This window comes from Nyctereutes procyonoides, unplaced genomic scaffold, assembly GCF_905146905.1.
Source record: "Nyctereutes procyonoides isolate TBG_1078 unplaced genomic scaffold, NYPRO_anot_genome, whole genome shotgun sequence".
Taxonomy (NCBI): domain Eukaryota; kingdom Metazoa; phylum Chordata; class Mammalia; order Carnivora; family Canidae; genus Nyctereutes; species Nyctereutes procyonoides.
The window spans coordinates 37,669,947-37,683,769 of record NW_026575044.1 but is presented as its reverse complement, the minus strand read 5'-3'; the positions used below and the strand labels follow the sequence as shown (position 1 = coordinate 37,683,769).

General features: G+C 39.7%; 1 protein-coding gene across 10 annotated transcripts in view; it reads right to left on the bottom strand.

The window, feature by feature from the left end:
* The window catches only part of ANKRD29 (ankyrin repeat domain 29), a 54,499-nt gene that overhangs the window by 18,647 nt on the left and 22,029 nt on the right, over positions 1 to 13,823 (bottom strand). For all 10 annotated transcript variants that reach the window (XM_055323775.1, XM_055323777.1, XM_055323780.1 and 7 more), the window contains 3 exons: positions 10,532 to 10,630; positions 7,489 to 7,587; positions 4,431 to 4,529 (listed from right to left, as the gene is read on the bottom strand). In XM_055323775.1, the coding sequence (XP_055179750.1) occupies positions 4,431 to 4,529; positions 7,489 to 7,587; positions 10,532 to 10,630 (297 nt within the window). The remainder of the gene's footprint in view (positions 1 to 4,430; positions 4,530 to 7,488; positions 7,588 to 10,531; positions 10,631 to 13,823) is intronic.

Sequence of the window (13,823 nt, the reverse complement as noted above, 5' to 3'; positions counted from 1 at the left end):
TGAATGGATAAAGAAAAATTGGTATATATACACAATGGAATATTAGCCATAAAAATAATGAAATCTTGCCATTTGCAACAACATGGATGGACCTAGAGGGTATAAGGTTAAGTGCAATAAAGCAGTCAGAGAAAGACAAATACCATATGATTTCACTCATATATGGAATTTAAGAAACAAAACAAATGAGCAACGGAAAAAAAAGGACAGAAAGACAAGCTACGAAACAGACTGTTAATTATAGAGAACAAATTAGTGGTTACCAAAGGGGTGGGGGGAGATGAGTGAGATAGGTGAAGGGGATTAAGAGTACTTAATCACTTATTGTGATGAACACAGCAATATAGGGAACTGCTGAATCACTATATTGTAGATCTGAAACTAATATAACAGTGTATGTTAACTATACTGGAATTAAAATAATAATAAAAGAAACTCTGAAATTCAAGGAGTGTAAGTGACTTGTTCAAGGTCATGCAGTTAGTAAGGAAATAGACTGTGTTTCATTTCCTTAAGTGATCCATATTCCCATAACTCACAAGCTACTGCCCACCCAGAGACCTGGATCTGGTTCCCTCTCTGGCTCTTACAGTCTTCCTGGGACTGGTGTCCTGGCCCTGAGTTTAAGCCCTATATCTGAGCCTTGTTTCAATTTGCAGCCACTGATCACTGTCTTCTGCCTTCCAGGCCTCATGGAGCTCTGCTCAAACTATGGGGTACCTTCTGGAATCAACATACCTTTCCAGAGTGCCTACCATGTGCAGAGGGCATGTAAGCAGTGGGGCCTCCCTGTTGCTGTTCACTTCTACCCCCAAGCCCTTAGGACCCTGAAACAATCCATTGGCCCTACTCTCTCCCATTGCTCACCATTGGGTTCACCCCCTCCAAGCTTGCAACCCAGGGGGCCTGTCACTATCCAGGTCCTAGCATTTCTGCATGGAAGTGCAAACAAGGGGCTAGGGAGGATGCTTTATGAGATGGCCTTTCTGTCTGGCTTCAAAGAGATCCCATTAGCATACTGAAAGGACTAGTTAGGATGAGTGAGGATAGTCTAAACTCAGCCCTGGGTAAGCCCTCAGATCTTTACCACTCTGAAAGTACTGTTTAACAAGGTGGACGAGTTGAGTTGGGAAAAGGAGATGTCAAAGCATTTTGTTGATAGAAAAACAGACTAAATAAGCCATCTTAGCTGGTGATTAAAAAGGCTGATGTGTGTCTCTACTCTACTTGCTGTGGTCACACACATAGAACTGAAAAGGAGTTTTTAGCTTGACCATAGACTACAATGATCTCTGTGACTCTTGACCTTTTTCATCTAGGACAAACTAGGAGGAAGTATTTTTCTAGTTTCAAATCAAGAGCTTAGTCTTTCCAAAGTCGGCTTATGGCTTTGTGATTCTGATTCCTTTTCACAGATGTCCTAGAAAGGTTTTCAGGTAGTTCATCTGTGATAGGGTTACACAGAAAAGCCATTCCTTTTTTTTTTTTAAAGATTTATTCATTCATTCATTCATTTATTCATTCATTCATTCATGATAGACATAGAGAGAGAGAGGCAGAGACACAGGCAGAGGGAGAAGCAGGCTCCATGCCCGGAGCCCAATGTGGGACTCGATCCTGGGACTCCAGGATTGCGCCCTGGGCCAGAGGCAGACACTAAACCGCTGAGCCACCCAGGGATTCCCCAGAAAAGCCATTCCTGGGGAATGTTCAGATTCCCTGTAGCTCAGAGCAAAAGTCAGCTGAAGAACACCAATGCAACTTCATTAACATCCTGTCACACTATGCCAGAAAAAGTCAGGACCCCATAGAACAGCAAGGAAAAATAATAAATAAGATTTATCTAAAAGCATTAAAAAATCAAGAAATGAAATCTGGCATACATCCTTGTCTTTATTTATTTCATATTTTTTTAAAAAAATAAATTTTATAAATTCAAGACTTTTCTGACAGTGACTCCACGTGTCAGCTGAGATTTCAGAATTAAACACTGGTTTCCAAATGCCCTGCTGATGCTACTACGCATTGGCCATTTTAATGGAAACTATGAATTATACTTTTTTTTTTTTTTACCTCCTCATAACTTGTGACAAAGTTAGATGGGACTACTATCACTGCCATATTTATGACACTGCTTGTTTTCTAGGAGGGAGTAAAATATGCAGAGTTTATACTTTTTTTTCCCTGCAGAGTTTAGAGTTTAAAAGAAGACAGAATTTGGGCTAGTCTGACCTGGCCAGACAACCTTTCAATATCAGCTCACGGCAGGTAATAAAAAGATTATGGCTCGAGAGTAGTTAGTGGGGTTCATGTATCCTCTAAAAAGGAAAAATTCCATTTCCTTTTTTCTTCCAAAGCTATTTTTATTTTATAAAACACTCTTTTCCTGAATAACAATCTTTTCAGAGCTGAACTCAATTCCAAACAATTGCATGAGGTGCAGTCTTCAGATGGCATGTCACTTGCTCCCTGATCCAAGGAAGGGATCCTCCCACTGCTGGACTAGGTCATCTACTTTGACCAGGTCATGCTCATTGTGAGGAATAAAAGCAGCTGTAGGGGTTGTGGCCACTATGGCACTGTTGGCTCACTCTTTAATTTCTTGGCTTCAGCATCGTCGTATAACTCAATCTAGATTTGAGTGGCCACAATCCATGCACTATTTGAAATATAATCTCTTACATCAACTTGTTTTTTTTTTATGAATAGTACTTAGGCATATGGCTAATACAATTTATTTCACAAATAGATTTGTCAAAGTGCTAGAAATTATTTCAGAAAGATGTGCAGATAGAAAGGCCTGATAATCTTAACAATCTTTCATTTCTAAATTCATGGTGGTACCCTCAATAATGGCCTCCAAATCAAGCTCCTGCAATCTGGGATGCCTGCATGGCTCAGTGGTTGAGCCTCTGCCTTCAGCTCAGGGCATATTCTTGGGGTCCTGGGATTGAGTGTCCTCCCCTCATTGGGCTCCCAGCAGGGAGCTTAATGCTCCCTCTGCCTATGTTGCTGCCTCTCCCTCTGTGTCTCTCATGAATAAATAAATACAATCTTAAAAAAAAACCCTCCTGCAATCTAAAAATTACTAATTCTGCTTACTAACTTTGGCAAGATGAAACCAAAGTTAAAAGTCTGATTCAGAATCAATCAACAGTTTCAAAATAAGAAGGACCTGCAAGAAAATATTAAATTCCTGTCCTCAGATGTCAATTCTGGCAGGTATGGTAGTACAACTTTTTCTGAAAGCTTGCTTTCCCAAGAGTATTCCTGGAGCCATCTAAATCTAAGAATATCTTTAAAAATCTTAAAAATTTAATCTCACATTCATAGCAGTATCTAATATATACATGTGCAGTGCTTAAGAAACACTGATTGAGTATTGGATAAAACGGTTATTAAAAAAGGGGGATCTGGAAGAGATTGTCAGGATCATCCTGCCCAGTCTCCTAATTTTCAGATGAAGGACAAATCCAGAGAGGCTGATTCACATGTTCCAAACCACACAGCTAGTTATTAGCAGAGCTGGATCTAGAACTCAGGACTCCTGACCTCAAACTCACTGTATCCAAAGGCCCTTTCCCTCCTTAGGTTCCTATGCAATTGGACTTCTAAAGACTGATGAAACCTGGGGCCAAGAGCTCAGACGAATCCTCCCTACGTGAACATATAGGCATGTATTACATTACACATCAGGTTATATTACTGGCAATCTGCCTGCGTGTCATACATTGGTAAGAAATCAGCTTGATTTCTCCCAAGAAAAGTACCTTTAAAGTGATATTATTTTAATCTGAAATGTTTTGTTAAAAACAAATTAATTAGTGCAGAAATCATCCTATATAAGAAAAGCTAATTATAATGCCTTAGATTTGGATGGCTCTTTACCATTCATAAAGTGTGACCTATATTACCAGGTGGTTCTGTGCCTTTAAGTATCAATTGATTTGCTGGGTGTTGTTAGCTTGCTGTTAGTAAATTAAGTCTCACAGTAGTGTTCTGATTGTAAGAAATGAAGGGGTGGAACCTACTAATGATTTCCAGTTGACTAATGCACTCCTCTTTGGCGTGGTGGAAGAAGAAGCAGGGTAAGAGATAAAGCAGCTTATCAGTGGAGGGACTGGGCAGGAGCAAGGCTACCTGACTCACATCTATTTACCTATGTCCCAGGCTAGCCCACTCTCACGACATCACTGCAGCCATAATTTATTTAACAGGAGGCGGCCAAGTATGTACTTGACTTCCAACACTCAACACCGAAGGTTCAAAAACAGTAAATGGTGAAGTCAGCTCGATATCACAGGCTTTCTTTCAGGTGAGCCCAAAGCGAAGACCAGGAGAAACCCTAATCTAGGATTAGCTTCATCACGGAGGCAAAAAGGGTTGGAAGATGCCCTCCCTGCCCCACCGCTCATGCTTGTAGACATTACCTGCCTTGGCTGGTTGACTTTTGCTCCTGAAGACAACAATAATCGAATAACATCCAAATAACCACCTTGGGCAGCTAGGAAGAGTGCAGTGGCTCCATCCTGAGAGGTGTCACAATGAAAGTATTCAAATAATCTGTCACGTTTATTTTAAAAGACATTCGATAAAAGTACATACATTTTACTACAACTTTCCATTTCTGTCCCCTGCTCTGTTTTCATATTAATGGTTAGTGTTTTATTCTTTGAAGAATAGTTCTAACATATCACAGTAAGTCTGGTGGAAAGGTAAAGTTTCAAAGAGTCTTATCAGGTTAAGTTATAACAAATGTAATGACCATTCATTCTACAACATCTTGATCATGGACCATTCATTCTACAACATCTTGATCTACAACTCATGATCCACCCACTTGGCAGGAGCATCGAGGCTGTCCAAATAGCCAGTCATCATTTTTCTCTTGTCTACACAGACTTCTCGTTACTTGCGATCTCTGCTTTCATTATGTGATCTCAGGGTTTATTCCCCTTTTTCATTAGTTTCAAAAATATGTACATGTAATAGTTTCCCACTTCAAGTCTTTTGTCAATTAAGGGTTAAGTGTTAGTTTAAAAACAAACACAAAATCAAGTCTATAAATAAAAAACAACGAACAAGTCCTCAAAACATATTTGGTATGTTTTTATGAATCAGAAATAAAAGTGTCCTTTTAATTAAATTTTTCCTACCCCTTTCTCTTTCTTGCCCCTTTATCCACATGCAGTTTTTCCAAGATTTGAAACAAAATATGCTTTCAGAAAAACTGTCCTGGTGAGACTGTCCATGAACTTGCTCCCTGACAGCCCGGCAGATATCAACACCACTTGTAGACAACTAAGAAATCCTGCATAAAAGCTCAAAGCAAGTGTTTGCCTGCGGTTTTCTTTAGTGGCTTTTTGTTTTATTTTGTTTTGTTTTTCATTTTTTGCTGAGTGTCTATGTCTTGTGAACATTTCTTCTTTCTTATAGACATGTCATTGGTAATGTCAACAAATACAGCAGTCAGTTCAGAAGCATGCATCCTCCCCAGATGCTCACTTCACATAGATAGCATTCATAGAACGTGGTGAACTTCATTATTTTTAGACTGCTGTGAAAAACCCAAGCACATCCTAGTGGAAAACACCTAGCTAAACCAGTTAATTACCATCTCTCCCATCAGAAATGTTAACCACAAGTTAAAATACAAAGCTCTTTTCCCTGCAAGTCCAACCAGTAGAGGGTGCTGGATTTCTAGTGCGTGACAGGTGAGCTGCCAGACTTCTCCTAAGGCAATCATTAAAAAATTACTCAGCCTGTATAGATTTTTAAGCAGATGTTTGATATGGGGATAAAATGTTCAGCTGCTCCTTACTGTGTTGCCATAGAAAATCCACTGCGCTTTTAGCAGCTGTGAACTCTTGGAAATGTTCTCAAATGGATATCTAAGCATTGCGTTCTCAGTGCACATTACAAATTTCTGTTCTTAGAAGCCTTCAGGAGTCATTGACTGGGGATCCTCCATGTTTCAGTTGTCTTTAATGGAAACATTTACATTTGGACTGTTTGGGTAAGGGTAAAAGTCTTAACATAAAATGGAAATTTCAGTGCACGAGATTTCTTGAGCCACTTAATAACAGAGAGGAATTTACTACAGGAATGGGCTCTCCCCAAACCCTACATTTCTAAGATTCCATGCCACTCTAGTGAGCCTTCTAGAAGAATGTTATCTAACAGTACAAATTTGCCAGTCAATTTGCATTGCTATTAACGATAACAGTCATTTTCAGATGAAAATCACAACTCACTTTCTTTTTCCGAAGACGAGGGCTCTTCAGATTCAATCACGTATATACACACACATCTGCTCATTCATGCTCTCAGATATACTTCATTATAGACAGCTGGAGAAATAGCCAAAGCTGTAGACCTATGTTTTTTAGACTTGGCTACACATCAGAACCATCTGTGGCCCGGCTGTGCCCTCAGAGATTCTGGCTTAATCTGGAGGAGGCCTGGAAGTCTTTTTTTTTTTTTTTTTTTTAAGTTCCCCATGTGATTCTAATGGTAGCCAGAGCTGAGAATCACTCCTTCAGACCTGTGTCAAGTAATTCAGTCATTCAAATGTGAAAGCCATGGGTTCAAAGGGTGTTACAGATTTTGAAGTGCAAAAGGGGTAATGCTAGTTGCTAGGTATGATTTGTCCATTAATCGTGTAACCTCAAGAAAGGGTGTTCACATGGAAAAGTTCACATCTACACATCTCACTACACATCTATGAAAGTATAGTGCCATAGGACTGAATGTCTGGTGGTAGGATAGCCTAAAATATGATTCCTAGGTAACTGGCAGTAGGAATCCTTCCACTCCTCATTAGGAGACTCTATCAAAAAAAAAAAAAAAAAAAAAGAGAGAGAGACTCTATCAAGTCACTTCATCTCCTCATATGTATGTATTTTTTTTTTTTTAGTTCTGTTCAAAACCAGAACTAAATCTTCCATAAGTCCTATGGAATTATAGTGACAATGGGTAATGTGCTAATTGTCCATTAGCTGTAACAGACCCACAATAGCCTTTTGAAGGTCAATGGTGTGCATGTACTTCATAGTTGTTCACACACCCAACCTCACTTCTCTTCCAAATAACTTGATTTTTCCTTTGTTTGTGCTCTTCCTCCTAGATAACTCTATACCAGGAGCGTTTTTTATTTTTTCCCAGCAAGTCCATTTTCTATGCTTGTTATGAGTATGTGTCACATGATTTTTGATGATTCTAACTGCATAAGTTATATGAAATATCTCATATGTACAAGACACTTAAAAAGTAGAACAAAGATGGGTAAAGAAGATTATGTATTTCTTCATAGAAAAAGCTCATCTGATTAACTTTTTTTCTTTGATGTCTCAGATTAAAGTCCTACTGTTCATTAAAATATTTTTGAAATTGCCATTTCCGGCATCTGAATTTAGACTGCAATGCTATGTGTGTGTGATGAGAGGATAGGTAAGGGTCCATCTAACGTCCTCTTGAAAATGCACTCACATAAAGCTGGTCGTGGATATTGGCTCCATGTTTCAGAAGGGTCTCCACCACCTGCATATGCCCATACTGACTGGCAGCCAAGAGGGCTGTGCCCCCATCCTGCAAAATATAAACACATTAGAAAGAGTGCAGACACATATTTACCAAGCAGATGCTTTTCACACAGGGAAAGCTTTGGAGAAGATTTTTTCCCATAGATAACAACAAACTCACTTTCCTTTTTCATCTCTTTTTCTTTATAATCATAGCATGGTTCATCCTAAAGACGTTGTGCTGTACACGTGGATGACTTGCTTGGGATAGATTCCAGTTTACTGGACTATGTTATTATGAGTAATTCCCCAAGTCAAATGCAGAATTGTTTCTTTGTATCTCAGTAAAGGAAACAAAGAATAGAAAGTCTGTACCAATCAGTTCTGTCTTGGAATTACCCAAATAGTCTCCTGTGTCTTCTGGCTAGAGACCCACTGGACAAACGTTGGCTTCTCTCTGTGGTTCCCTCCAGCTGTGGGTCTCTGAGATTAAGGAGATTTATGAAGTAACCCCCTGGGGCTATTGTCTTCAAGTGTCAAGGTATGCATCCATTAAGAGTAGATAACTACAGCATATCCTGTGTACTACCTCTCACCATCCTGCTTAGCATTTTCCTTTGAACATGTGCCAGTTTGTCCAGATCTCTTTTAAAATGTGGGCCCTAGAATTAATCAGAGCACCAAAAAGTAGATGTGGTCTGATATGGAATGGAACATTCCATTGTTCCATCTACTCTACTTTTATCTAGACAGCCTAAGTTAGAATTAGCTTTTATGTCAACCACATCACACTTATGACTCACTGAGTTTGTGGTCAATTGAAACCCTTGATGGTTTTTCTCAGGTGCTGCAGCCAAGGCATTATCTTTTCCCATCTATAATTGCGGAGCTGTTTGTTTGGCTCTGTGAATTGGTATGTGGACATCTGCGCTAATTGTAAATAATGCATCCACATGTCATCTGGCTCTGAAATACAAATCATAACTATAAGTTAATGTGGTTTCTAAATTTGGGCAGAGTGTTTATCCAAAATGCCTGCCCTCCAACTCCCACCCCTACAGGGTCTGATTCTGGTGAGGCCCAGAAAATGGCTTTCTGACCAGTCACATGAGGGCACTGTGGTATGAAGGAAACAGGTGGGCCTCACTTGAGAAACGCTGTCCTAAGAGCTCCCTTGTTCACAGGCTGTGGGGGTGTGTGTGGGAGGGGGTGGGGAGAGGGCATTTGAGCTGTGATTTGAAGGGTAGAGACTGGAGGGCTGCGGCCAGTGGTGGGGGCAGGTGTATGCTGGGGGAGGGGGTAAGTGGGCAACAAGAAATTGAATAGCAGCAATGAACCACAGTTCCAACTTTTGTTCTGTCCATTTTCTCTTTGCCTAATGAGATGGAAGAATAAAATACCTTAGAGCTGGTACCTTTGGTTTTTATTGTTTTCTTTCTTTCTTAAGTAGGCTCCATACCCAGACACTTAACTGACTGATCCATCCAGGTGCCCCTGTACCATTTATTTATTTGTTTATTTTTAAAGAGTTTATTTATTTATTTGAGAAAGAGAGAGAGAGAGCACAAACAGGGTGGTGAGAGGGCAGGCTCTCCTCTGAGCATGGAGCCCCACGCAGGGCTCCATTCCAGAACCCTGAGATCAGGACCTGAGTTGATGGCAGAAGCTTAACCGACTGAGCTACCAAGATGCCTCTGTACCTTTTACTTTTAAACACACATTTTGGGGGATATCGCTTTAATAATGATGAGAACAACTGTTGAAACAAAAGCAGTTTTGATGACACGATCATATGAAAACTCAACGCTTCTCGACACTCTCTTCTTTGCATGGAAAGTTCTTGGGCACCTGCAGCTGATCTAATGGAAACATCTGGAATTGTGCTCTGGGCCCCATGTTCCATAGATTTCTGGGACAGCACAAACTGGCTCATGGACAAAGGCTTTGAGCCAGTATTCACTGTTAACCAAGAAGACTGAAGCAGCCACATGGTGGTGCATGATCATTCTGACTTAGTTCATAGAGTTGAGATTTACATTTGTAGGACTTTACTTTCCAATTTTAGTTGTATTACTTTCATAATGAAAAATAAAATGAGAATTAATATAAAAATATACACATATATTTTTGCATGTAAAGTACTGTATATTATATTCAGCATGTTTAAAGGCATGTGTACAGTCTAATAACAGGTTCAAAACAGACCAATCCTATCTGAAATTCAGATCTACTTAATAGTCAACATCTTAACAGGAAAAAAAAAAACCACTGGAAACTCCCCTGATATCAAAATATCACATACAATGGATTAAGAAAGCCTAAAAGATTCCAAGAAAGGCAAATTTCCAAGAATTTTTTGGTTATGATTAGGCTGGAAATAAGTTGACAATTACAAAAATGTTAGAGCAGTTCAAATTCTCCTACTATAAACCGTTATCATGTAAAATGATATTGTGAACACAAAATTGATCTTTCTGCAACCTCAGTTTTCTTATCTGTATCTCCAACATGAAGAATCAATGACTATTTTAAAGGAAGAACCTCAATTCCTTGCCCAACTATATAAACTGTAATCATGTATTATGTATTTCAGTGAGGACATCTCAGAAAGTAAACTGCCACAGTTTACTTCTTAGAAATCTCTCAGATTCACTAATACTTTGACAGTTCTTATCAGAACACTGAGATTAACAGGGAGCTGTAAAGCACCTGGTATTGTATCTATTCTGTTAACAAAATTTAGTGTCTCAAAGTAGGAAGCTACCAGTGAAAGACAGAATCTAAATAATTCCCCATAAAATTATGAGCCCAGGGTAAAAATATAATTTTTTGAATTGAATTCTTAGTACTACCTCTGAACCATTACAAGTAACTTTGTGAAACCCACTGTCTTAGGCTTGAAAATTTTGTAAAAAGAGAAGCACAAATTCATATCATAGATGGGAGAGACATGAATATTCATGACGGCCAAAATTCTTCAAGAAGGTATGAAATCAATAAAGTTCTCTTACTTTGGTCCTAAATTCAGTGGATGCTCCAAATTCAAAGAGAAATCTGACGACGTCATTATGTCCTTGCTGGGCAGCAAAGAACAGGGCAGTTGGACCTGACTAGAAGAGAACAAGCAGCTGATTTTAAGACATGTAGTTACACTGCATTTGATTTATACATTTGCAAACAAAACAATTATTTTTATATGTAAGCCTTATAACCTATATTTGAACTGATTATTTTCCTTGTTCAGAGAAGTGAGAAGATGAAAGGAGAACTTTATTGTTGGTGAAATGTGATGAATGGTGGGCCCAAAAGATATGGCCCTGTCCAAATTTTTGGAACTTGTGAATGTTACCTTCTGTGGCATATGATGTGATTAAGTTAAGGATTTTGAGAAGAGGCACTTATTTTGGCTCATCCTGCTGGGCCATAAATCCAGTGACAACTGTCTTTATAACAGCGAGGCAGAGACATATTTGACACGGAGGAGAGGAGGAAGCAATGTGGTCATGGAGGTGACCTCATTGACATGAGGGGAATGTGGCCACATGTCAAGGAATGCCCACAGCTTCCAGAAGCTGGAAGAGGTGAAGAATGGTTTCTCCTCTGCAGTCTCCAGAGGGGGTGCAGCTCTGTGGATACATCTGGAATTTTCTGGCCTCCAGAATCCTAAAATTTCTGTTCTTTGCAGCCACCTAGTTGGTGGTAATTGGTTATAGTGGCCACAGGGACTACCATGCTTGGTTACATGGGCATTCATTCATACAGGGAAGACTTCCCGTAGAGTTCTGGTTACAGAGTTAAGCAGAAAGTAGAAAGTGACCAGCACAAGAAAGGATCTAAGTAGTTCACTCAAATGGACTCAAATAGTTCTGATTTCAAATTTTAAAGTGATCAGTGGTACTGAGACACTAGCATCCTCTCTTCCCAGCCATTTTTATAGGCCTACTCAAAGAGTGGTAGCCAAATCGTTGTGTGATATGAGCAAAATCATCATACTGCTCTTGGGGGCAATATATATTTTTCACATAAAGATGCTCTTCAGTGCTTTGAGCAGGGATGAAGCTAACATTACATTTTCCCAGGCACAATGAGGAGAAAAACCTCCTTCCATGGCTCACCCAGAAGTATTAAAGTGGTAGGTTCTCACCCAGGTGGGAGAAGCCAGGAGGAGCATGCCCTAAGGGTTACTGATCACTCTGAAGCTTGTTCTTAAGTGAGTGTGTACATGTATGTGCATGTGTGCATGTGCACATGACAGAGAACAAGGAACCCAATCACTGTGGCAGAACACAAGCCAATACCTTCCCAGTTGTGACCTTCTATCTCAGGCTATGCTCTCAACCAGACATTGCCCTGGGAGGCACAGGTAATATGATTGTTCCCAGAGCCTTTCTGCCTCAATGCAGGAGTGATTTTCTCCTTGGTTCCTACAGAAACAAGTGGGAAGCGTCTTCTCATTGTTTTCCTACAGTGGAGGACACTGACTTCCAGAAACCTGATGATGTAACTAGGTCTGGATGAAGAAACTGGGCTAGCACAGGAAAATTCTCACCTTCTTAATAGACATTAAATTTTAGACACTACCAGAGATAATTTATAGAAATTGTTCCTTCACTAAGAACAAGGATTTTTCACTAAGATTTTTCTGATATATTAAAACATCATATCTATAGCAGTTTGAGTCCATTTTGGACATACGTGTACTATTAATTATTATGCACATGAAAGTAGCAATCTGTAGACAATACAAGCCAGACTTGAGTGAATGAAGATCTTAAATGCATGTGCTTTACTACTGCAACTCAGTGCTTAATAACAACAGCATATACAGCTCATATCCCTGAGAGTTTTAGCCAATATTGCTGGTTCTTTAGAGCAATGGTCTCTCTGGATCATTAGCTTCCTGTTCTAACAAGTTCTGTATACCTAGATAGCCATCCTAAGAAAACAACAATAAGTACTTTTTCAAGAAACAAGTATTTTGACATGGATTAAATGGAAAAATGAACCAAGTTAATAATAATAATAAAAAGAATGAACCAAGGTAGAAGCCTGCTATATGAGTAACTTCCATAGCACTCCATAATAACTCTTTGCTTACAATACAGATGAGGTAAGGCTGGGGACTCTCTTTGGCAGCAATATCACCGGAGGCTGGTGTGGCCTCTGGAAATTTAGGGGATCACTGGGAACTCACATAGCATCATCATTTGAGCCACAAGGTTACCTCTAAATTGGGCACACTTTGGTTAAGTCCTAGAGGGCCATTTTGTTTAATGCACCACAGGTTTCACATCCAAGAATATTAGTTGAGCAATTGGAACAAAAAAGATAAATATAAAACCATAAAAAAAACCATACATTGGCTGGAAAGCAAACAAATGTTTCTCTTCTCTTAGCTCTTCACAGTTGTTCTGAAGATATTTTCATGTGTGTGGAACTTGCCCCTCAGGATAAAGTTTTCTGAGTAAGCAGATCTGAATCATATTGTTTTCATTACAGAAAATCTGTCTCTTCTTTAAAGTTATACTAAACCAAGACTGGAAAGCATAAAGGAAAAACAAAAAGATTAGGGTAATTTCAAACTATAATTCTAAATGGGCCCATTTTCTTCCCAGAAGAAAATTAGCTGCTGACGTGAAAAATAGCCTAAAACAATGGTCCAGTGTTGTGAAAATTGCTCAGAAGACTCTGTCTGTGAGACTGACTGGATTTGCTATAGCCTTTCTGTATGGCTCCTCTTGATAGATCAGGCTTGCTGGTCTAGGGCTACAGAGAACCAGACTCCAGATTCTATCCATCAAGTGTCATTCTTCCATGTCTACAGGCAAGGAGACACCTCAAGGGGAGAGATTTTAGATGCCTCATGGAATATCTAGTCCTCATACATGCAGCGTCTTAAGTTGCTTCACTCATGGGTAGCAGGCCAGCCTGGAAGATGGGGCATGCTGACTGATGAAAATTTGGTTGATGAATCATCTTTTCTGAAACAACTGTAGAGCAGGCCCTCAAATAAGAGTGGATCAAGGAAAATCAAGTGCTCCAGTCTGATTTGGAGCTTGCCCCAGGGTGTCATCTTGGGTCTGAGTCCGTGTGGACTGAGGGGTAAAATTCACTTTAGGGATGACCTGAGGCTATGGCTGTGTCTCAATAAAGGTTAATTTACAAGGCTCTAGATCAGCTCAGAGATAAATGGATCCCCCTCAGATCTGCTCCCAAAGTACGTGAAAAGGCCCAGCCTCCCATCACTCTTATACGTTGGACCAAGAATAGATCCTTTAGCCAGACTGAACTTCCAAGATGGCC